General features: G+C 39.5%; 1 protein-coding gene and 1 long non-coding RNA gene across 7 annotated transcripts; one reads left to right on the forward strand and one right to left on the reverse strand.

The window, feature by feature from the left end:
* Nucleotides 1-9,932: 9,932 nt before the first annotated feature.
* On the forward strand, nt 9,933-12,476 carry LOC143116480 (uncharacterized). Of its 6 annotated transcripts, none has more exons than XR_012985798.1 (6): nt 9,933-10,012; nt 10,457-10,539; nt 10,810-10,913; nt 11,076-11,126; nt 11,796-11,878; nt 12,132-12,476. It is a non-coding gene; the product is annotated as an uncharacterized LOC143116480 (long non-coding RNA). The 6 variants fall into 6 exon arrangements; XR_012985797.1 differs by lacking the exon at nt 9,933-10,012 and adding an exon at nt 10,133-10,168; XR_012985796.1 differs by lacking the exon at nt 9,933-10,012 and adding an exon at nt 10,175-10,309 and having other exon boundaries at nt 10,452-10,539.
* Nucleotides 12,477-14,790: 2,314 nt separating this feature from the next.
* Nucleotides 14,791-23,224, reverse strand: LOC143116481 (elastase-1-like). The gene is made up of 15 exons (XM_076277678.1): nt 23,184-23,224; nt 23,015-23,092; nt 22,648-22,689; nt 22,422-22,487; nt 21,982-22,068; nt 21,695-21,751; nt 21,428-21,484; nt 21,057-21,125; nt 20,879-20,952; nt 20,671-20,774; nt 20,170-20,292; nt 19,734-19,867; nt 16,281-16,426; nt 15,131-15,280; nt 14,791-14,901 (listed from the first exon to the last, which is right to left on the reverse strand). The coding sequence occupies exons 2-15, from the start codon at nt 23,073-23,075 to the stop codon at nt 14,887-14,889; spliced, it is 1,185 nt and encodes a 394-aa protein (XP_076133793.1). The 5' UTR covers nt 23,076-23,092; nt 23,184-23,224; the 3' UTR covers nt 14,791-14,886.
* Between the last annotated feature and the right edge of the window lie 1,733 nt (nt 23,225-24,957).

Here is a 24,957-nt window from a genome sequence, read left to right on the forward strand (position 1 = left end):
ACATATGGCAAAGCTTTCAATAATTAAACTACAGAAGAATTCCATTTTACATTTTTACATTAACACATCAATAATCATGGAAGTAAAACATAAAAGTGTGGCACAGAAGGTTGAGACTGGCACAGGCTGATATTATGAAAAAAAGTTATTTTTTTGTGTTTGACCCCAAATAGTGGACTGAACAGGCAGTCACAAACATAATCTATCCCTCCATTACAAATATTCAACTGGTATTAATCTACCAGTGCCAGCCTCTTAGTCTTATCAGCACAAATAAACCCACAGACACTCATAGACAAATTATCTCAAAAATATTTAATTCTGATAGACTCATAACCAATTTTTTTGGACAGGGACACTGTACTGCAGGAGATGTTGTCCTTTGGATGAGACGTTAAATTGAGGTCCTGACTCACCATGGTTGTTAAAGATCCCATGGCACTTATCGCAAAGAGTAGGTGGTTCCCTGATGTGCTTTATTGACGTACACATACATAAAGACACACACACATACACATACACACATACATACACACATAAAAACACACACACATAAAATCACACACACATAAAAACACACACACAAAGACACATAGACACACACACACTACACATGCACACACACACATACATGCACACACACAACACGCACAAACACGCACACAAACACATAAACACAAACACACCTACATACACACACACACACACACTCACACACACACACACACACACACACACACACACACACACACACACACACACACAAACACACACACAAAAAAACTAACTTACATGCAGGCACACACACTCAATAAACACACACAGAAGCACACATACATACACAAAAACAACCACACACTCTGCACATACTCAATTACAAACACAAAAAAGGAACAAAGTAGGAAATGAACACAATTTGACAAGCGTGATTTACTTTTGTGGAAAAAATATGCTGGACTGGGCAGCGGTCATATTTTGTACTGCTCTGCGGTACATCTAGTTTCAATTGTATTGGGGCATAGGGAGCATTTATAATGGCATTCACACATAATTCACCTGGCCTGCCTGGAGAGTCTGCAGGACCCTCTTACAACATTATCTGTAGATGTTACAGTCTGGAGTTTGACAGATTGCTACACGAGAGTCACGGATTAGTTTTACAAAGGAGCACCCAGTCCCATGTTTTTTAATTGTACCTTTTGTTAAGCTGAGTGCAAACCTGACAGAGGATGAAAAGAACCTATGTCGCTCATTTACACACACACACACACACACACACACACACACACACACACACACACACACAAACACACACACACACACACACATAACGAAGTTGATATACTGTAGATTCTGGTGACAAAATTAAACACTGACATCCTAGTGATGTTTATCTTATGTGACATATGAACTTCCTACAACAAGGGATATTATCACTGATCAAATAGAAAGGCTGAAGGAACACATCATCACACCCAAAATATGAGTCTGTTCAAGCCTTAACTTGTGTAGACGGTGGCAGCACTGCCTTGAAGTCGACGGTGGGGGCCCAAGCCCATCAAACAGCCACCTAAAACTTCATGCTCATGGATGTCTTGTGCATTTCTCTCAGTAAAAAAGCATAATAATATCAATTTGACATGAGTTTGCACCACACTGTACAGTAGATGAACATATGAAGCATATATCTGAAGTGTCCTTGTGTATGTTTCTCTTTGGCAATGTTGCGTGTACTTAAAATCATAAATATACACAGGGTTAATGAAAGTCCATATGCATACTATATTTTATATGCTCTCAGTAATACATTTCCCCTTTATCCTACTCTTAACACTAAAGAAGTTCACTAGTTCACATTCTGAAATTTGCATAAATAAATTGCAATAGAATCCAGAATCCTGAGGTGTTTTGCAGGATTGTGCAGGAGTCAACTGCGCAGGCAGGAGTCAAGGATCCTGGCATACAGCCCCTTACTCTTTACCTCATGAGCCCTATTTTCAGGGCATTTTCACTGCCTTAGTTATACGGATTTATCCTGGTCATTGTATGTGCCATTCAGACATGCTAAATGAGTCTAGGCCACCATTTGATGTAATACTTGCATTGATTTGATTTTAATTTTGAAATAATAAAAAGACAAACATTCTGGTAACATAAGAACCATGGTGGAGGGACATGATAAAAAGTTTCATCTCGCTGTGACGAATAGTTCCGGAGCTATTAATCAGAGAAGAAGGTGTGTGATTTTTTGACACAAAGTGCTCATATTACATAATTACAGAAGACAGGAGGTGTGAGGGGAGGTGGTGGGTTGAGAGCGTTAAGAGTTAAGTCGATGCTGCGGCTTCTGCAGGTAGACTGCAAATAAGTTACCTGACAGATTTGAGAAGGAGGCATGGCACATTTCATCACACTCCTCCCAAACTTCCATTTTATAATGACATTTATGGTTTCCTGAAATGTATGTGATGTGTGTTAATCTTGCTGCAAGTACAATACTTTCTGCACAATATGTATTATGTTGCACAATCTCTCTAATCAATGTTCTTGTATTGTATTGTATTGTGGTTTAGTATAGTGCATAAAAAGGGTTTTAAACAGGAGGTGTCCTTACATAATTCACAAGAATAAACATGGGGGGTTGGGAAATAAAAGGTCTCGCAGGAACTGACCTGCAGTGTCAGCATTGGCCTCCTCAAGTGTGACTGTGGCCGGGCCAAAGCCAGTCTCCCCTGCTCAGACACCAGCCACAACCACAAAGGAGCACAACGTGCTGAACAATTCTATTGTCCCACATGTCCAACGAATATTAGCAATCACAGGGGAAATCAGGTTTGTGTTTATTTCTCACTATTCCTCACCAAGACCATCAGTCACTTTCTCCTCAGATTCAGCAGGCACTCTATGGATATCAGTGCAAAACAGCCACAGCTTGTAGCCATTAAAATGGACATTGTTTCAAACTTCACATTTATTTCAATTGCATTGGAGCACAGGGAGCATTTAATGGCATTCAAAACACATAATTCACCTGGCCTACCTGGAGAGTCTGCAGGAACCTCTTACAACATTATCTCAAGATGTCACAGTGTGGAGTTTGACATATTGCTACATGAGAGTCACAGATTAGTTTTTACAAAGGAGCACCCAGTCCCATAGCCTAGAAATCTAGACGCACCCTAGCGGCGGCAAATTAATGGCCCCGCCAGGCTACCAGTCCCATTTTTTTTAAAGTTGACCTGTGTGCGAACCTGACTGACCTGAGGAAGAAAATAAACTACTTAGCTAATTTAGGTAATAAAACACAAGTACTGTATGCAAGCACATACACAGACACACACACACACACACACACACACAGACACACACACACACACACACACACACACACACGCACACACAAAGTTGATACCAAGTCTGGTGACAAAATTAAACACTGACATCAGAGAAAAGTTTATCTTGTGTGACATATGACCTTCCTACAACAAGGAATATTATCCCATGGTCAAATAGAAAGGCTTAAGGCATACCATGATTACAGCCTTGTTTTACACGTGACTTCATCATCATTGACAACCATTGTTTATTCAGGGAAGATCTTTTACAGCAATACCACGAGTTTACAGTCATACAACAAGGAAATAATAAACAACAGTAGAAGAGTATACGATTCAAAAGCCAAACAAAATGGAAAAAAAGTAAGATAGAAACAGAAAAGTAAAAATAGTGATAAAAAAGCAAGAAAACAGCCATATCGCCCATACCTTTAAATTGGTCTACTGACACAAACTGATGTAATTTTAATACCTCTTGTAATTTATTACATTTATTAATTTACCAAACACAGATTTGATCTGGAAACTTATAGATATTGTTTTGACATCTTTAGGAATGAAGACATTTGTCTAAATCGTGTCTTGTCCCTGTAGTGCAGAGAGCACATGTATAACAGATACAAATAAACAGTGGCACAAGTGCTCAAAATAGTCCTTTATGTTGTACATTGCATCGCATCAAATGTGGATCTGCGGTTAAGACCCACCATCAAAAACATAAAGGAGAAACATACACAAACCCACAGACATTTGTATAATATGCACAAATACACTATTGGGCCCTGCAGGATGTCTGTTGCATCATTACAGCACGGATGCTACAATCAGTAAGGTATTAGGGTCAAATTGGTGTCTTTGTGTTTTAGATCATTGTCCCTGGTTAGAGGAAGCCTCTTACTTGTATGAGAAGTGAAAGACTCAGTGCTGGATGGGTAAATGTTTAGATGACAGATAAGACAGTGAGATATAGATTTTACAAATATATCAGGATTTCAAGTTTAAGAAATGAATTGTGCCTTATTCGAAGAGTCATTTATAGTCACCTTTATTATTTGTGGGTTTATTGGGTTTTACTTATTTTTAGCCACTTGGGGGTGTAGTGCATTGGGTGTTAGTCACGTGAATAGAAAGGTGTATAAGGTGTGGATGGCGGCTCTTACCTTAGCCATAGCCAACAAAATACCAACACACTACAGCACTAATATACAGAAATACAGCACTGTTCGATATCACCAGCAGCACCAGGTTTCATTTAGGCCTACAGGTATATCAAAAAGCTCATAGGATAGCCTCCACGCATATATTACACATTTTCTGTAACAGTAACTGTAAGAAATGTCAGTGTTAGCTTGAGAAATGATGATTGTCCTTGCAAAAAAGTGGGATAAGGAAGTGATTGGAATGAAAGATTGATCACATAAAATTTCCCTCCAGGGATCATATATAGTATATATACTTAAAATATGTTCAAAGATTTTCTTTCAAAAGATACAGAATGAGAAGTGTGCAAGCATTATGCAGGACCATACATGGATATCCTCAAACTAAAGCAACAACATCTCCAACTTCCGACTTCTGCCGCCTCTGATGCTGCTCTATTATTCTCCAAAGCCCGTGGGGTTTGCCAGAGGAAAGCGCTACTCCATCAAGCCGCATCCTTAACATCCGGCTGGCTGCGTGTGGGTCAAGGCTGCTTTGGTTATTCTGTGACGGTCATTCTCTTTCATGCTACTGCTCTGTGTTGTGTGTAATGCAATCTGAGGAGCAGGAGAAAGTGTTGATTGGTTAGTCTTGTTCAGGCCCTGGTCCATTTATGACAAAATGCTTCAGATTTTGATATTAAGCAAGACATTTACTTATTTAATTGCCAAGTCAGTTTAATACCCTGCGCTCTAATTTGTTATACACGGTATGTGCAATGTGTTACCGACAAACTGCACAAACTAGTACTGATTCAATGAACTGGGCAAAACATTTGGCTGATTTTATACCTCGCAACACCATGCTACAGTGCATGGATCAGCGCACAGACGAGGAAGTTCTCAATCCTTTACATGAAACCTCTAAAAATCAGCAATGCTTTGTTTAATAAAAACTGAACTTGTTATATAAGGACCAGGACCAACCTATTCTTTAGTTGTTTTGTAGATGGGGGCAGTGGGCTTCTTCAAAGGTGTACTATGCGGGCACACACACAAACACACACACACACCAACACACACAGACACACACACACACACACACACACACACACACACAGACTCCTATTCTAGCTTTCTGTTTTAGCTTAGTTGTAGGACACACAAATTACAGGTAACTTTCTTACAACCCCTAATTATGATCTGCATATTCTAGCATTTTAATTGTATAAAATATATTAATTAACTGGAAAATGTGATGCAAACAGCTATGGTTACACATCTCACCATAGGACATGCAGTACATGGCATGGTTCTAAGGCCAGAGGAGGACAGTAGTGTCCATGTTACAGGTAGATCATTTGAAGCAACTTCACTTTCAATGGGGTTCTCTAAAAAAGTCCTTCAGACAGGTGATACACATGCATGCTCATTATCCACTTCAAAAAATAAAATAAAATAAACTGAACACTGCCACCAGAAACGTTTGCTTCCACTGCAGAAATGACTGACAGCATTGCATTCTGGAAGGCCACGCCAAGCACTGGACACCATGCTCCCTCTATTGGTTATAAACCAACAGATTGGTAGCAAGGGAACCAATCCAGTGGGGGCGTGTTGTGTAAGTGCTGTGTCACACTACAGACCCAGTGGAAAGGAACATTCAAAATAAGATCTTTTTTTGTCTGATCTGTTTCTCCAAGACACAATGAACTCAGCATCAATGAAAGAATGTAACTTCGGGCCCTATCATGACAGTCTAAAACGCATGGTCACTGGCGAAAAGCTTATTTAAATGTAGTGGGATGTCCAGTCCACATTGGGAGTGTTTTTGTTATCAAACGTTGGGCTGACAAGGTTCAAACAAGGCAATTCTAGGTTTTTTAATGAGTCATGAATGTGTTTTGAGCGTAACATCATGTACACCAATGAGAATGGCATCTGTCATTCCCTTTGACAGCGCACAGAAAAAAAGAGACATGCAAAATATAAATGTAAACGTTGCGCCAAGAAAATGACCCGTTTTCCGCCATGCGCCAGGTCAAAATGAGTGCCTTTCATCTCCAAAGAAATAGCCTATTGTCTTGTTCTTAAAATAGTCTTCTACTCATCATAGGGCTTCAGGAGAAACGGGGCAGAATTCAGTAGGAGGTGATCTATGTCTGACAAGAAGACAAGAATGTTGTAAACATCAATATTTTCCTCTGGAGGAAGCAGGGGCACAGAAACAGCACAACCCCCTGAAGTATTGTAATTCAACGAGGCAGTGATGGTGGTGATAACACTGATATGAAACTGACAAAGGTAGAATTAAGTAAGGGATAACAGCCACGAGGTGTCCCGATATACGGAATTAAGGGACGGATGGAGGCAAAGAATTCCATGACACAAAGCAGACTGCCAATTGAATATGTCTAATATTAGGCTAATTGAGGATGAGAGCAGTTTAGAATGGCTTTGTTCACAGTTTTATTGGGATTTTGTGCGTTACCCTTTTTGCCTGCACAATTTGTGAGATCGAACAATTCTGTTGACAGTTGACGCTCTAGCTAACAACCTACAAGTGAAGGGGCTTGGAGTGATCATGACCAGAATTTCCTGTCTACTGACGGCCTCCCTCCAGCCAATCATGGCAAGTGAAAGCCCTATGCTCTTTCAGTAGACCCTTTAAAAAGTCTCTCAGATGGAAATGATTAAAAAAAATACTGATAGTGAATGTCTGAAAAAGTTTTTGTGAACATGAAATTGGACATGAGAGGAGAAAACAATGGAACAGAAATCCTAAAGGGAGCTTTTGATTTTTCCACTATTTTCCATTATGTGTGGATGTTTTCATCTCATTAATGAAAACACAAAACCTGAAAAAAGCATGTGAATAGAAAATAAATACCTTATTGGTTTGAAGGTTGGCTGCATGAACAGGGTATGAATCATAGATCCACAGCAAGTGTTCAGTTTCAACTGTTTATTACTTCCACCAAGGAGGCTGTGTGTGTACTGTAGTGTGGTTTGTTGCTGTGTAGGATTGCGTAGACACTATTGGAAAGATGTATGGGCCAAGGAAGAACTCATCAAATGGTGGAACGCTTCCAACTCACATTTTGTTTTCACTTTCGCTAATGTTGTGAGATCTGCACTCTCAGAGAGTGCCCCTCTATTACTGTAAAAAATATCCGTAGATTTTACGGTGAAAATTTGTGAAATTGCAACAGTACAAAACCGTAAACTTAGAAACGGTAGAAAACATTTCTTACAACAGTTAAGTATTGTAAATATGTTTACCAGCTGGAACCATATATTTCACCTTTTTTTTGTATAGAAAATACGTTGATTAACCGTTAAGACAACAGAAACATGCCATATTATATAAAACAGGGAGCACACAATTTTTTCCCGCTTTTACCCTCATCTAACGGTCGGTTTCCACATGGCGAAATTTCGCTTCACTCATTGAGGTTGAATGGAGATGAAATTCGCCCTGGTTAGGCGAAATGACAGCGAATCACCGAGGCAGGCGAAATGAGGACCATTCCAGAACCAATCAGGTCCCGTGTTTGTGTTTGGAGGCGGGAGTTACAAAAAAGTCTGACCAAGATGGCGGAGACTAACTGAGCTGTAACACGAACATTTGTATGTGATTAAAATGTTTCTACACGAACATTGGCACTTGTATCAACACAAATTGTGGTTTATATGCCACACGAACTTAGTCAGGGCACATACACCACTAAATAGACCACTATATGTTAGTTTAAACACTGAAACTTTTTAGCTAGCTGACAAGCGAACTGCTAGTAATTTCGGACATTGGATTGCATTGTAAACCTAGCTAGACAGCTAGGCTACATGCTGCAACACAGGTATGAAATATATTATGTCTTATTGATCTTGTTGTTTCTATGAATATGAATTGTTGTTTATAAGCAACATCAACTTAGTCAAGGCATAAAGACCCCTGGATATCTTCATGAAGTACTTAAACGTTTGAACTAGCTCGCTTGCCACCACTGGGCTGGCTAGACACTGCAGTCAAAAGGTTAGCGGTTTGGCTGTCACGCCCCGAGGTGAAATTTCGCTGGTCTTTTTGAACTTCAGAAGGGGGAGCCGAAGTGCATTATAGGGCGGATAAATAGTCTGATTTACCATTAGAAATATGACATAATACATAGAACAAAACACATTAATATTTTGCTTTTATTTTCTGTAAAAAATACTGGTTACCCCTGTAAAATTCACTGCAGGTAGTCTAATGGATGAATCAAATTGTCTAAGCACCCTTCTTTGATTTATACATATAATATAATAATGTATGTAAATTAACGAATTAATATGCATTAGCCATCTATGTCCATGTGCATTAAATCACTGAATTTTCCCCAAGGTATTTCCCCAAGCTAGCCTATAGGTGGCGCTGCATTTTGTTAGTTAAACCACATGGCCAAATATCAACCGCCATTTTGTTCGCGAAGGAGACAGTGATTTGTGAGATGGTAAGTAATGAAAACGACAATTTAATAAATTGAAGAGTTCAATCTGATTAAAAGTATTAATTAGTAATGCAATTCTAAGCTTCTTGTGTTTGCAATGGCTTACGTCTAGAATTTCCTTCGGGATGAATAAAATACTATCTTATCTTATCTGAATCTCTGTTGTAGGATAACGTTAGCCTATGACAAAATTGCCAGCTAGCATTCAGATTTCTGACCATGCTTTGATTAATGTCAACATTACCTTAGATTATGTATATTGTGCTTCGATTCTAACTTGTAATACAACGGAGATATCATACTTAGTCTACACCGTTTTTCTCTACAGTCATAAAGTCTATATTCTGAGCTGGAATGTCAATTGTCTCAGTGTGAAATATCTAACTGAGTTCTGATTGAGAACGCCATTTTATTAACGTTAATCCCTTCATTGTGCACAGAAGCTTGAAATGACTTGACGGGAGTTCCAGTCATTTAGCCTTGCTTTATGTTTCCAGGCGAAACTTTTGGCGTTGAAGTACATTAGGTGTTAAACATGTTTTATTGAATACATTCATTGTTTGGACCTTTACAGTTAGTAATTGGATAATTGCTAGAGTTAAAGCATAGTTTTGGCTAATGTTAACAGGAAAATTGTGCATTGGAAATCGTATTGCTTTGATGCAAGTTAACGTTGTCTAATCTTTATGTTGCAGGTATGTTGGGAGATACGTCTACAGGTAAGTTTTTACATTTTCTTTACTAGGAGTAGGCTATTTAGAAGTGAAGTGGTGAATAGGGTTTCTGAACGTTTGGGGAGGAGGTTTTTTTTTCGCGCTCGTTTTAGCCATGCTTTCCAGTCACATTTTGTGGAGCTGTTCTGTCTGCTAAGGCGTGCATTGCAAAGTGCTTCGTCTGTTGAGTGTAAGGGAAAGGTAGAAATATCATTGCATTGCTGAGGACTTAATATGTATATATTTGATTGGTTTGTCTCAACAGGGTATCAACAAGGTACAGTGATAATTTATTGCCACAGAAATGTTAACTGATGAAGAGTTTTGTCATTGTACAGGTTAGTAAAAATTAAATGTCCAGTTTTATGTTATAGATTGAACTCTTCAGTAAATTAAGTAAAACTGTTCAACAGAAATTCCGATAAAGCAGTAATTCCAATTGTAAAATAAAAACTGGCGCTGTATTTCCAAAAAGAAAAGCAAGCATGAATTCGGTAAGTCTTTTTTGAACTGTAGATGGTTCATTCTCATTACTACTTGGTTAGAACAACTATGGAACCAATGATGAGTATATGTAAAAGGTATGCAATGTCTCTCTGTTTCTCTCTCTCTCTTTCTTGCTCTCGCCAACCATGGTAAGTATCCCTGATTTCTTGTCTCTGCCTTGATCATTTATGCTTTCATTTATATTGTAATGCTTGTCCACCAACATTACATCTTGCTCCTACTGCATCAGCCCTAATGTCTCATCAATCCCCTGTTAATCCCCTCTTCCAGATCAGACCATCTAGAACAGGACACAACACCCTGCTTACACCTGAAGGAGGGCTAGGACACACAGGAGACCTGTAGGCCCACTATGCTGGTAAGTCAATAGAATGCATTTTACATTTCTTAGTTGAGACAATACTGCTGTGTCAAGTCAACTACAGATTGCTATTCAAAGCTAAGCTAGACATACTTAAGAACTGTCAGGTAGCAAATGAACATTTTGAATTGAAATGCTTGGTTGTATAAGTAAAGGAATGTAATGTAATATAATATGTAATAAGTTTGCTAATGTAGTTTTACATTTTTTTTTCTATCTAGTTTGTGTGCCATTCACCCCTAAATTTTCTTTTGACCTGCCAAGCAGCAGCACGAACGACTGGGTCGACTTAGGATTGAGTCCCCTCTCTGCCAGAAATTATCACTGTGTTCAAGGAAGACCCAGGCCCAAATAAAGCTGCTATGTCTAAGGTGTGCTGGAAAACTTTCTGTTTTGACTTTTCATTCATTCACATTGTATACAATTTAGCAGCCACATGTGGCAACATGTCAAAGATGATGCAAATCTAGTTCTTTTGTAAGTTATAACAATGTGATATATTGGTGAAAGTTAACATTGTCTCGTCCTTGCAGGTCAGCCCCTTTTCCTCAGCTATTCAAGTTGGCAGTCATCTAATATTAAAGGTAAGATGTTGCTAATTTTGTTAGTGGTTAGTGCTCAAACTATGTTTTCTATGCTCAAGTTCATATGTAGACACAGAGTTCATTAAAACGTTTTTTTCTAAAGACACACATTTGCATAAATGTGCAGTCTTCAGAAACAAAGGTGTTTATAAACTGCTCAAACAATGTTCTCTATGCTCGAGTTCATATGTAGAGACCCCGATAATACTTTGAACAAAGTTTTATGCAATGTTGAACCTTCTATAAACCAATCTATAATCACTTAGAAACCTTGAATTTCTAAGTGTTTATAGATTGACATTTTGTGAGTGTGTCCCACTTGCCCACAGTTCACCCATAGAAGCAATATAGCTGAAAGTGAGTAGAACACTACTACTGGAAGACACGGGTTTGGACGTAATTGTCTCGTTGACCGAATTTTTGACTTGTGCCCATGCACACATAGAGCCTACAATCGAAGTTCGCCGATGTTACACTTTAAGTTGATTTTCATGTATAAATTCTATCGAGGGGTGGATAAACTCAAATTTGAGAGGGGTAAACTGTGTTTACTTGAGTTTAGTCTCCACTACAGCCCTGGCTGTCTACTACCTTTTGCCTATTTTCCCACTATGTTCCTTTGTGTCAGTCATAATTTTTCATAATGTTTCATCAATTCACTCCTGCCAGACCAAGCCAATGTCCCGCTCACCTCTGAAGAAGGGAAAGATACACATGAAGCCTGTTGGTTGGCTCGGCAGTAGCAGTCCATGGTGAGACTAATCATTTGTGTTATGGGGTCTTGGGGTTTTGTTACTATCTGTTATATTCTGCAGGTTCCACCCCAGCAATGTGTCAACTTTTAACTGATAAACTATGTACCTACTGAGCTGGTGGCAATTGCATGTGACAGTAAATTTATGAATTGCTTTATTCTACCAGTACTCGTTGTAGATATGACTTAAAAGTGCCTTTGTTTTCTCTTCCTATGCCGATGTTCCTGATCGATCCATTCAATGGCGCCAGAAAGGGCTGAAGCAGCTGACCTTTCTCCTTCGGCACACCTACAAGCCAGGGTAGATTCTTGATGTCCAGTACTGTCCCTTTTTTGACTTCACAAGCCACAGAAAGGCAACACCTTTGAAACATCTCAAAGTTTTGCAGACCTGGACTTTTTCCATGCCATAAGACTGTTGAAATCTGTGGACTTATGCCTAATTACTATGTAAGAAGGGAGGTATTCCTGGTAATTCTATTCAAGCTCATTGTTTTTGACAAGACATTTTGGTACAACATGGGCAGAATGGCCAACTAACAGCTTATTAACTGATTAGGGCATAGATGATTGTAAGTTCTAGGAATAAAGTTGTCTTTTTCACCAAACTGTTAATTGTATGGTTGATTTGTGTGGTAAACATAGGATAGGTAAAATAGTAGTAGAGACTGTTCAGACGGATTTGTTAGGGTGTTAGTTAATGTATACAGTAAAATGTGTTTGAAACAAAAGTTAATCGTAAAATCAACATACATTTTAGCGTAAATGTAGAGATGGTTAAACTGTATTTATTACGGTAAAATTTTGGCAACCCAGATGCCAGTCTTTCACTGTTAAAATGACGGAATTGTTTTTTTTTCGTATTTATTACGGTCAAATTGCGGCAACCCAGCTGCCAGTCTTTCACCGTTAAAATGACGGAATTGTTTTTCCGTATTTATTACGGTCAAATTGCGGCAACCCAGCTGCCAGTCTTTCACCGTTAAAATAACGGAATTCTTTCTATTGTATTTATTACGGTAAAGTTCTGGTAATCTAGCTGCTGGGTTTTTCCGTAAAAATAACAGAATTTTTGTACCGTATTTATTACGGTGAAATTCTGGCAACCACAGCTGCCAGTTTTTCACCGTAAAATCAACGGATTTTTTTTTACAGTGATACTATCATAATACTGTTACAAGGATTTTCTTTGTCTAAAAATATTGTTCCTTTTAAAAAGCAATCATCACTGTGCATACATTTTGTTTTAGGGATGGCCCAATCCATTTTAGTGACTAGTAAGGTAAGATTAAGAAAGTAAGTAAGCCAGTCTCTGTCACTTTGTCTTAAACCAGAGGAAAGAGGGGTGTGTTTTCCTAAAGACATTCTGCAGAGCCCGTTAGCCCCTGGACTACTGTGCAAACAAAGAGGACTGCTGCATCACTAGTGTTAGTCATCCCTGAGATCAACACATCAAAAAACTGCTTTGATGGCCATTATTTGCGCAAAATATCAATAACAATATCATCTTTCTTAAAAATAATAATAATGAAAAAAACTGATTCAGGCTTCAGCTGTGATTAGCAATCCCCAAAGAGAGGTCTAGAAATAGATCAATCTTATTTCTTATCATCAGACCAGGTTATTTATAGTCTTTGAATACTGGTTTCTGCTACTCCACATGGCAGTATCTGTATTGCAGAATTATAGATTATACATTGAGTAAAACACACCTTGTTATTGCTATGTTGCTTTATTCAATTCATTTGATTGAAAATACTTTTAAAGTCACACTATCACGAGATGTAAGCAGCCCTTAGCAACGAGTCCCAGGCATCGGTGTAGTCTACGTCATACGCAGGATTACGTAGTATACCCACTTAAAAAGCATCACCATCTCAGTATACCCACTTGAATTAGGCAAGGATATGTATTAACATTTGGGTTCACAGTATACCCAGATAGATAGACCTTTAAAGACGTTAACAATGTTACACCATGGTACCAATTTCACCAAAGTCCGAAGCCCTAACCAGTAGGCCACAGCTGCCCCTAAACATGGTTGTTTTTGCCCCTGCACTTCAAGAAGTCTGAGTATTTCTGTGAGCAACCTTTTTCAAGACTTTCACCCAAATCCCTATATTTTACAGGTCTGTTTAGTCGATGTGGCTATTAAGTCCATTATATTTTTTGAATGTGGGATCTCACAAATCTGTATTTCCACTACTGTTGTTGTGAACTGCCGCGGTATTCCTTGTGACTAACTTGGTGAAATTGTGGAGAAATAGCCTCTTTCAGTCAACTCGGCTGAAGAGTTATAGTATTCATTGCTTGGCAATGCCAATGTGCTAAAAACTTATGTCGGAACTATTTTTTGGAGAAGATAATGATGATACTCATATAATATTAGGGTGCCCAGACGAACCTGTTATCAAATCTGAATTTGCTCTGTCTGGATCCCATTGACACTTGTTTCCGAACTTCCAATTTTACAACTTCCAGGGCGCAACCAGCAATGAAATTTAACTCCAAATCGTTTCAGAAGTGCAGCAAACACATTTTGCTGGTAAACAATGGTTATAAATGCAGTTGTAGACTGAGTTGTAAAGAAAATACACATCCATATCAGTTTAGCCCTGTCGCCTTCAGCGCAGCCATCGGTTGTGTTGAATGCACGCGATTGTGATTGTATTCTGGGTATTTCATGATGCGGAAACTGGTGTCAATGGGATCTTTTCCAGACTGACCTGCTGTTCCGTCTGGCTTCACCCAGGCTAGTATATAATATTGCCAACTAATAGACACCATCAGGTAGCATGCTTTTATCAGAGCCAGTTTTTGCTGTTGATATTATTTGCATGCTCCACGCTCAAAGGAAAAAAGTATGCAGAAGAACATATTGCCTTTTAAAATATCAACTCAACAAAGAGATGCCTTTGCAATGCAGTTTTATTTCTACTTCTCATACATAATTGAGTGAGAAAGAACCAGAATGGAGTCTTCAGATAGTCTTCATGTTTGACTTATCTAACATCCAGCAACCTGAAGAGTACAAAAAGAGCAACAGCATTAGAGAGACCAAATATACAAAGCAATTAGTTTACAACAAGTACACAAAAATCCTGATATATAAATAACTGAGTAACTAACATGCAACATAGGGAAAAGTGTGTGTGTGTGTGTGTGTGTGTGTGTGTGTGTGTGTGTGTGTGTGTGTATGTGTGTGTTAATCACCCTGGGGTGATATGCTATGGTACATGTAAGCTCTTACTCTTTTGATCCAGGATGTGAAGGCAGACACGCGAGTGAAGACTGATGGCTTCCTCACGGTGTTACATCCCCTGCCGGACGCAAAGCTGCTCAGTCCATGGACCACCCATCTCCTCCCAATGTAGCAGTTCAGAGGACCACCGGAGTCTCCCTGTAACAGGACAGACATACAGTAATTAACTTTGTATGTCACATTTACATTTATTATTGTATATGCTTTTTATAGGCAATAATAGATTGACATAGTGGCATTGTGTTATTTTCCCTATAAAGTTCAGTAGTTGAGCTGCATTCTGTGTATGAAAGGTGCTATACAAATAAAGCTTATTATTATTATCAGTCAAGGGCGCGGGAAGGGGGGTGCTGAGGGTGCTGCAGCACCCCCTGCTGGCAGGAGATATATTTAAAAAAAATATTATATAGGCCTACATGTTTAAATAATTACTAATTCGCTGTCTGACATTATTTATATTTTTGTATGTGAAATGATGAGTCAAATAACAAAAAAGGGTTATGGATAGGTTCGAATATAGCCTGCTAAAAATGAACAGTTATAGAGATCAACGTGAACGTGAGTCAGTTACTGTAAGAACCATAGCGTGGTTTCAGCTAGGCCTAGGCCTATGTGATAGCGATCTACGGTTGATATAGGTCTACATATTATATGCTATTTACACGTTCAAAAAAGCATGGATAAGCTGAAAGAAACTTTAATTGTGTTTTACAGTTTTGCAAAATTAATTAATGTATAGCTAGTGAAATCATTTCACTATCCTAGTCGCTAAGATAGAAATTATTAGGACACTTGCTGTGGAGACGACACACTTGGTGGTTTTGACGATCAGAAAAGTAATTTTCCTTAGCTATACTGAAATAGGCTAATGATGTCAAGTGCGCTTCTGTGGGGTTAGGGTGGGCGAGGTGGCTTCTGATTGCTGTCGCGGAACATTGGAATTTGTGGCTGCCCAGGACTTTTCTAAAACTTCTCTCTATCACCCGCACACCGCACTAAAATGACGTATTTAGCAGTCAAAATCCGAAACATGTCCAGGAGGGGAGAAATAGTCGGACATCCATTATTTTTGTTATTCAGCACCCCTGGTCAAAAATAGGTTCCCGCGCGCCTGTTATCAGTAAGAGGGAATACTTACAAAACATGATGATTGTCTGCCATTTCCCCCGGCGCACACCATGGAATACTTTACAGTGCGTCCCCACCAGCTTCTGCTTCTACAAATACGGTAGTTTACGATAGGCAGGTAAGCGTACCTCAACACGTTCGAGGTTCTGCCTCTGGCTGTACACAGAAATAGAGAAAAAGACATTTAAAGGTCCCATATTATACTTCTTTTTCAACAAGTCAAAGTAGACCTATGGGTTGCACAAAACATGTCCCTGAAGCTGTTGGCAAAAACATCCCCTCAGATTACACATTATCAGCAGCTCCATTCTTGCCAGTTTCAGTCCCTTTCAGAATAGGCTGTTTCTGGGGCCTGTTGCCCTAAATACAAATGACCTGTTTTTGGCCACGCCCCACTCCGGAACCGATTCCATGTTTACGTCAACGGGTAGCATGGTGGTTTCTGTCTAAGGGGAGTACGAGTCAATGTCGGTGACACGGTGATGGAGGATTCTCCACCAGAAAGCCTCCGACTGCCAGTGATGAAATCCAATTTGTTATGCAGGAATAATAAAGAATCTGTGACAAACGTCATTGACGGTTCTGTTTGAATTTTCCTAATAGTCAAGTTATTGGAGTTTAGCCGAAACGTCTGCTAAGTACAATAACCATAGCAGAATCAATTCAGACACCTGCATGTATAACATGGCCTAACAATGTTAAATGACAATGGGTAAAACTTTATTTGGGTCGGTATATAAGCCCAGTAGAGTTGATGTAGCGTATTCAAAAGTATTTGTGAAATTGGCTGCCTATTACCGGATGGCCTGGGTCGCTTCCAGTATATGGCCTTTGGCCTCGTACCTATGGCCGAATTACAGCCGCCGGGATATCATTTACTAGTCTAGAGGAATATGCCTGGATTCAGGGTAAAATAGGGCGGGGGGAATGTCTCTGATTTCGAACAAATCATTTTTCAATAGTCAATCGCGGAGAGGTGGCAGACCATGTGAGTATGCACATGTACTGGGTGTTTCATAAAAATACTGCCGACAACGGACTAACAACCAAAACGATGGTGTTTAGTTTGCCTTTGTAGCCATCTCTGGTTAGCCTTTGCTTAGGCAAATGAGACATAACTTCTGCAGAGGTTTAAAGCAAATGTTGTTACGAACTTAAATTTCTTCAAAAATCGTCTCTAAACACGCTTCAATTACGTTTGTATCAGCAGCCATTTCGCACTGGTTTCAGTAGGAACTTTTGCACACGATATCAGGTGCGTAAAATTGGAAACGAAAAGCTACCATCAAAATGGAGGATCTTCGACAGGAAGTTCCTAACCTAGTGGGTGAGAATTTTCAGATGGGAGTGGGTAGTCATCGCCCTATATGGCTCTGGGGGAAGTAATATTCAAATTTCCCTTATTGTGACGTCTCAATAAGGGAGATTTCTGACTATAGCTCACAGAAGCGCATAGTTTCTGAGATCAATCTCTCTCAACTAACCCACGAGCACCTGGAGTGTTTGTAGAAGCATCAGAGATCCAAACGGAAGTACAAAAGCACAGAAAAAGTGAGCTTTGCATAATATGGCCCCTTTAAGAAAACAAAACTCTTTTAGACAACCATTACAATTGGGAAATGCCTTAAATACATTAGGTATATTATAGGACAGCATTGCTGTTAAATGCTAGAGATGTAGACAATAGACATGCTAATAGATTACTGCCAATGAAAAGTTAATCTGACCTTCTTCGTAACTGATTGAAGTTTGTGATATTGAAGGGGTCAGAAATAGTGTATCTTTTGGAAAGTTCACCCTCTATTCCAGAAGGAGAATGTGACATTTGTGACCAGTGCACTCATTACATTATTACACAAGTTGGCTTTATTACATTTTACCCCAAAATAGCACAGCATTTTATCAGTAAAAGCTCATGATATGATATGAATGCACTGTTGATACACAAACCCGATATTGACCACTCCTTTAAATACCACATATCAAATTGTTACCCCATGTTGTATCAGACTATTAAAGCAGCACTAAAGAAGATTTGCTCTCGGGGTCCCCCAACAGTTGAGAAGCGCAATAAAAAACAAACGAAATATGCATCTTTTGCTACAAAGTACACTCTTAAAACGAATGTGTTATTTCAACACATATTATGTAACAAATAAAAAAATTGAAACAACACAAACGTGTAGTCCCTATCTGGCCAAGCAAGTTGTGTTGTTTTCAACACATTAGTTTTAAGAGTGTATGAACATACTTAACTCTGATACAATATAATGGGAATGCACCGACAGCAGTCTGTAGAAAGAGATCTCCGAATTCCTGTAGGATAGCAGATTTTCCATTTTTGGAGGAGGGGGGCAGTGTTCCTACCCGAACACAGAAAGTTGCTAGGTTGGTAATCGCCTATAGAGGGCCGCTAAGATAATGGCAGAAGAGCCGTTCGTCATGTTATGAGGTTATGTGCCATCAAAATGATTTTGGAAGCTTTATTTTAAGGTAAAAAAAACTCTTAAGGGCCTTTAAATACACATGTAATTGTGCAGTTACGGGGGTGTTGTACTACAGTACAAGTGGCTACAACACTCATACCACATTCAAGTTCAAGTGCCCACAGGGACCCGCGTTCGCTATGCGGCTCAGCTCTGGAACCAACTTTCGGATGACATCAAAAATGCCCCAACTGTAGCCAGTTTTAAATCTAGACTTAAGACCAAACTGTTCTAAATATATATACTCTTTTGATCCCGTGAGGGAAATTTGGTCTCACACAGTGAGGTGAAACACACACTAATCCCGGCGAAGTGAACTGCCTGCTACAACAGTGGCGCTCGGAGAGCAGTGAGGGGTTAAGTGCCTTGCTCAAGGGCACTTCAGCCGGTCCTACTGGTCGGGGTTCGAACCGGCAACCCAAGTCCGAAGTGCTAACCAGTAGGCCACGGCTGCCCCCCAGATGCTCAGATGCTTTCTCCTAACTGCACTGAGTTACAAATTCTGAATCTGCCTTGATTATTTTACCTTGTCTTTTATTACTTTTATTACTTTTTTACTACTTTTGCCTTTGTTTTTTATGCTTATGAATTATTCTTTATTTTTAAATGATTTTACCTTGTGTGTTTTATGCTTTCTTTTTATTATTATTCTTTACTTTTTAAACTATTCTTTGACTATTGCCCTTCTATGCTTTCATCAGCTATTCCTGTTTGCTCTTGTTTAGGTAAAGCACATTGAATGACCTCTGTGTATGAAATGCATATTACGCTATATTAACAAAGTTGACTTAACTTGACTTGACCCGGGTTCGAGTCCCACCCAGGTCATGTCCTGATCCCACCCCACCTCTCCCTCCCACTCACCTCCTGTCTCTCTGTTCACTGTCCTGTCTGCTAAAAGGCATACAAATTCCCCAAAAATATACTTAAATGTGCAGTTACAATATGACTTGCACACTTACTAGGAGCACACTTACTAGATGTCCGACCCCAGCCAGTGACGTAGCAAGCTCCTCTACTGAGCACCCTATTGGCTGGAGGGAGGGTGGCCAGCTTCACGTAACGGTTCAGTTTGGCATACGTGTAGAGACGCAACAGGGCGATGTCATTGCTGCAAACAACATACACACATTTTTGATGGTGGCATTTTCCTGGATGCTTTGCATAAGTGTTGGAATGGGAAGGTGCTAGACCTGTAGTAAATCAATCCTATTAGTAACACAACAAATAATGCCCTGTGTGAAAACTAATGTACATAAGGATTCATAGCTAGCTACATGCTTTCTGCATTTATTTTAAGATTGTGGGATTTCAGGTTACTCTAAAGGACAATGCAAATTTACAATTTCATGCACACATTCACACACCTTGAATCAGATAATACCTCAACTAGGCGAGGCCGATAATACTTACCCAGAAGCAACATTTTTTTTCCAACCAGGGTGACTGTAGATGCGATAGACACGTAGGTTTTGCTCCCTGCAGTTTACCTTGTTAAGATCATGCTCACCAGCAACCACACGATAGGTCCTGCTCCTATGGTACCACATAAGGTAATAAAAAATGTATTATTTTCTGGGTACTGCATGCTAGCCCAGCTCCTTAGCCACTACGCTACTACCGCCCCCACCAACCCCAATACTTTGTCAAACTCATTATATGTACACGTAAGGTTCTTACGACTGACAAGGACATAAATAAACATTACATTAACATCTAAAATAACAGGTTAAAGTCAGACTAAATAATAATAATAAAAAATACAAATTTTCATAATAGAATTAATGACAGAATAATTTATAGCAACAACCATAAACATAATATAAATAATGTTTGGGGATCATGCAGAGTATAAGTCAAACGAAGGAGCCCTTTGCCCAGTTCAGAATCTCTGCTGTGACTGATATACTGTACCTAGAGTTCACACAGTGAGCAGCGGTCAGCACCCAGTTCCTCTTGATCAGAACGCCTCCACAGGTGTGGCGGTATCTACTGCCAGACTTGTACTGGAGAGAGACCTGAGAAAAAGAGAGTGATCTTACCAGATCTGTCTGTCCTATGGGAAGACTGAAGAGAGAGAATACTGCAGACACTGCAGTCCTGTATATTGTACGTCACTTACCTGCCAAGGCCATTGGTTCACTCCGGACACTCTCCCACCCACAACCCTCTTCACAATGGGAGCCTTGGAATTAGCTGGCATCACACAGATGTATACACAAAACAATGTATGTGTAAGTACAATGTGTAAATGTAGTTTGGGACAGAAAAATGGCTTCAGTACTATCAGGGCAACTCACCAGAAGACTCGGTCATGTCTGATCCACTACTACTTGCCTCACTCAAGGCCTCTGTCAACTCATCTGGCACTGTAGGGAAATCACAGCAAAGAGACGGCTCCTTTAAAAAACAACCTCAAGAGCCACATTAGAGACAGAGACAGACAACTGCATTATCCTCCACACATTTACTAGATCCCTTAATACAGTGAGTGAAGTGAAATTATTTGTTCCCTATTTTATTAACACATAGCCTTTATAAAATGTGAATCGCTTCAAGTACTTGATAACACTTGACTTCCAAAGACGAAGTCCATGACAACAGGGAGAAAGACAAACTGGATCACAAGACGGAGCCTTGGTAATGTTGTCAAGGATACACAAGAACTCACCTGGAGTGTCATCCTCAGCAAGATCTTCAGTAACTTCCTGGTCAGACCCCAAGGGCACTGCAGAGACATAAGTGTAGAACAGTCACAGCTTGCAAGAGGCTGCTTTAAAATGTGCGTAACGGACAGGATTACAATTGAAGATTGTCTTCATACTGCAGTCCTACAGTCTTCATACTGCTGTGTATCTAGTCAATTCACTATCACTACAGTAGAGGATACCGAACATATTTACTTCCAGGTCCAGTGACCTTTTTTTGAAGGACCCACCTGGATTGTCATCCAGAGCAAGACCTTCAGTCACTTCCTGGTAAAATCCCAAGGGCACTGCAGAGACATAAGTGTAGAACAGTAACAGCTTGCAAGAGGCTCCTTTAAACTGTGCATAACGGACAGGATTACGATTGCAGTCCTACAGTCTTTATACTGCTGTATATCTGCAGTAAATTCACTATCACTATAGGGTATACCGGACATATTTATTTATGCAAAAGCTCCAGTGACCAGTATAGAAAATACACCAATTCTTTTTTCTTTTTCTTTTCTGAAGGACCCACCTGGAGTGTCAGCCTCAGCTACCTCATCATCACCGTCCTCATCATCACCGTCCAGGGCATCAATCACCTCCTCCTCCTGGTTATCGTCTGGAAACACATCAGTATAAGTAAGTATAAGTATATATACTCTTTTGATCCCGTGAGGGAAATTTGGTCTCTGCATTTATCCCTATCCGTGAATTAGTGAAACACACTCAGCACACAGTAAACACACAGTGAGGTGAAGCACACACTAATCCCGGCGCAGTGAGCTGCCTGCTACAACAGCGGCGCTCGGGGACATAGACATCAGAAAATCAACCTCAACACGGCAAAGCAGCAGCAATATGGAATAACCCCTCAGCAGCATGGTACATGGATTACATAATAAACATACAGTAACACAGAATAATGACAGCACGCATTTTGTCACTACAACCTCCAGTTTCTGAAGGTCTCACCTGTAGTAACATCCTCACTTTTGTCCAAGGCATCAGCAAGAGTGGCATCCATCTCATGTGACAATTCTAAATGGGCAAAGACCAAACAGTGAGAGATCGCGGAATGCACAAACAGCCTACAGCTAACTAGAAATCATATGTGTGTTAATAATCATGATAGTCATTGCATTTGAGTCATTCAAGAGCATGTGCCTGTACATACAGTGGTGTGGTTGAAATGACCTACCAGGAGTGCTAGGTGGAGTTGGGACCTCACCTGCTACCGCATCTAAGAGAGAGGGAGAGAGAGAGAGAGAGAGAGAGATAACAGTGACAGGCTAATGGTAGCGTGATGCTAACAGTCACATGTCTGTTGTAAACTTGGCTGAACACTATTAACTTGCCACAATGTTGCTACAATCTTGTCTAATCAGTGATATAAATACAATATTAGACTGCAGTGATTGGTGATGACAGTGCCTTGGTCATATCTGTTTACAGTTTGTTATATTATATACACAGACTGAAGAAGAAGAATGGTACATTATGGAATACCAGAAATACCACATATTTAGTGAATCAATGTGACACAAATGTACCCCCATATTTCTCACCTGTTGCCATGCCCATGGCAAACAGAGCATAAAGGATCGAGAGAATTGGCAGAATCCCCATTGGTATGTTGGGTTGATCTAAAAACAAAACATACACACACATCAAGAGCTCAGCACACACCTGCAAAAGTTAAAGGTTTGAGAGAAGTATACAGAAGCTAGTACTCACCTACTGATAAGAGACTGACTTACAGCTTCTGGAAACTGATGACAGTGAGAAGCAACAGCATATTTTATAGGCATTTTGGACAAGGTGTATGCCATCTTGGTAAACATGAAATGAAGAGAAGGTTGCATGGCTCAAGGACAATCACAAATAAGGACATCCGTGATGTCTTTATTTTCAAATGATATATCATGTTTCTACCAGGTAAGTCAAATATACTATTGAAGCTGCATAGTTCCACACACACACCCTCATATGGTTTACACATATGACAAAGCTATCAATAATTAAACTACAGAAGAATTCCATTTTACATTAACACATTATAATCATGGAAGTAGATAAAAATCATAAAAGCTAACTAGTTGTGTGGTTGACTTTGGAGCTTGCAGCATACAGTAATGTTCCTCAATGTATATATGTTTAAAATAGGTAAATAGGTTTTTGTGAGATCTGCTAAGATGAAGGGAAAAATTTGCATCAGTTCCGAGACGTGCTCTTTATGATGTCATCTTGGGCAGCGTATGTGTCTTTGGGATCTTTGTTCTGTAAAGCCTACAGTAGCCTGTCCAGCATGATGTAAGAGGATACATGGTGTACAAGGCACAGAAGGTTGAGACTGAGGCACAGGCTGATATTATTGAAAAAAAGTTTTAAAAAGTTTCAAACACCTCATTAAACAATTGTATTTGACACAAAATAGTGGACTGAACAGGCAGTCACAAACATAATCCATCCCTCCATCACAAATATTGAACTGGTATAAATCTACCAGTGCCAGCCTCTTAGTCTTATCAGCACAAATAAACCCACAGACACTCATATAGTCCATGAGCCACAGGGGGTCGTCGCTACCACTTGGGGGGGAAATTCTCACTATATTTTTCTGAAAGCTACATATCTCTGGAGTATAAAATGGTATGATAGCAAGTTGGATCATGTAGCTTTGTGGCTGTACAGGCCTTCAAAGTTGACCTCTGATTTGAAAAAAAGGGAAATTCCGCCTATTGGCTTTTTTTGTTAAAACACTCATAAGAGCCCAGAAAATAATCCAAATCTTATTATTACTGATGCATATGTGGTGTTTGGCATACATATTTTGACTCATTATGTGATTTTGCTCTTCATTTTGGTTGATAAAATTCAAGATTTATGTGCAAAAAAAAGCTAATTTGAGTTTTCAGAGCAACATGTTATGGCAATACATGAATGCAGACCTTATTGATCATTACTATTCTACCTTCCTTACTTTCAATTGCGAGTTGAAATTAATGTTAAATGATGACATACATAGATCTGCAGTACAAATGTTTTTTTAAATTGTAGCTGAAACGAGTACAAAGGATTTTTAATCTATTCATTGAATTCATCGTCAGAACAGGAGCACAGAGGAAGCCATCTCTATGGCACTTCACTCTGTCCTGTCCCACCTTGACAATAGCAACACCTATGTAAGAATGCTGTTCATTGACTTCAGCTTAGCTTTCAACACCATCATCCCCTCCAAACTGATCACCAAACTCCGTGAACTAGGCATCAATACCTCCCTCTGTAACTGGATTCTGGACTACTTGTATTGCATTCATTGTGTCTACACTTAAATAAGTAAGTAATAAATAAATAAGTTTGTTTTTTCTTTTGTCACATACACATATATTGGTATATGTTTTTTCTTTACCTTGACATGTTTCGGCGTATACTTCCATCTTCATCAGAAGGTCACACGGTGGAGTAGTGTGACACGTTTTTATCAGCTAATGTTGTTACGGAGGTTTGA

Source organism: Alosa pseudoharengus, unplaced genomic scaffold (genome assembly GCF_046254945.1).
Source record: "Alosa pseudoharengus isolate Yale_2024_CS ecotype anadromous, Long Island Sound unplaced genomic scaffold, YU_APseudo_1.1 YU_APseudo_1.1_scf_11, whole genome shotgun sequence".
NCBI classification, from domain to species: domain Eukaryota; kingdom Metazoa; phylum Chordata; class Actinopteri; order Clupeiformes; family Clupeidae; genus Alosa; species Alosa pseudoharengus.

What these genes read in the sequence shown, in the direction of transcription:
- LOC143116481 (XM_076277678.1), bottom strand. Translation starts at nt 23,075, where the DNA reads ATGGGGATTCTGCCAATTCTCTCGATCCTTTATGCTCTGTTTGCCATG. An exon ending in TGCTCTGGATGACAATCCAG is followed by an intron (nt 21,485 to 21,694) that starts GTGGGTCCTTCA and finishes ATGTCTCTGCAG; the next exon opens with TGCCCTTGGGGTCTGACCAG. An exon ending in AGACATGACCGAGTCTTCTG is followed by an intron (nt 20,953 to 21,056) that starts GTGAGTTGCCCT and finishes GTGTGATGCCAG; the next exon opens with CTAATTCCAAGGCTCCCATT.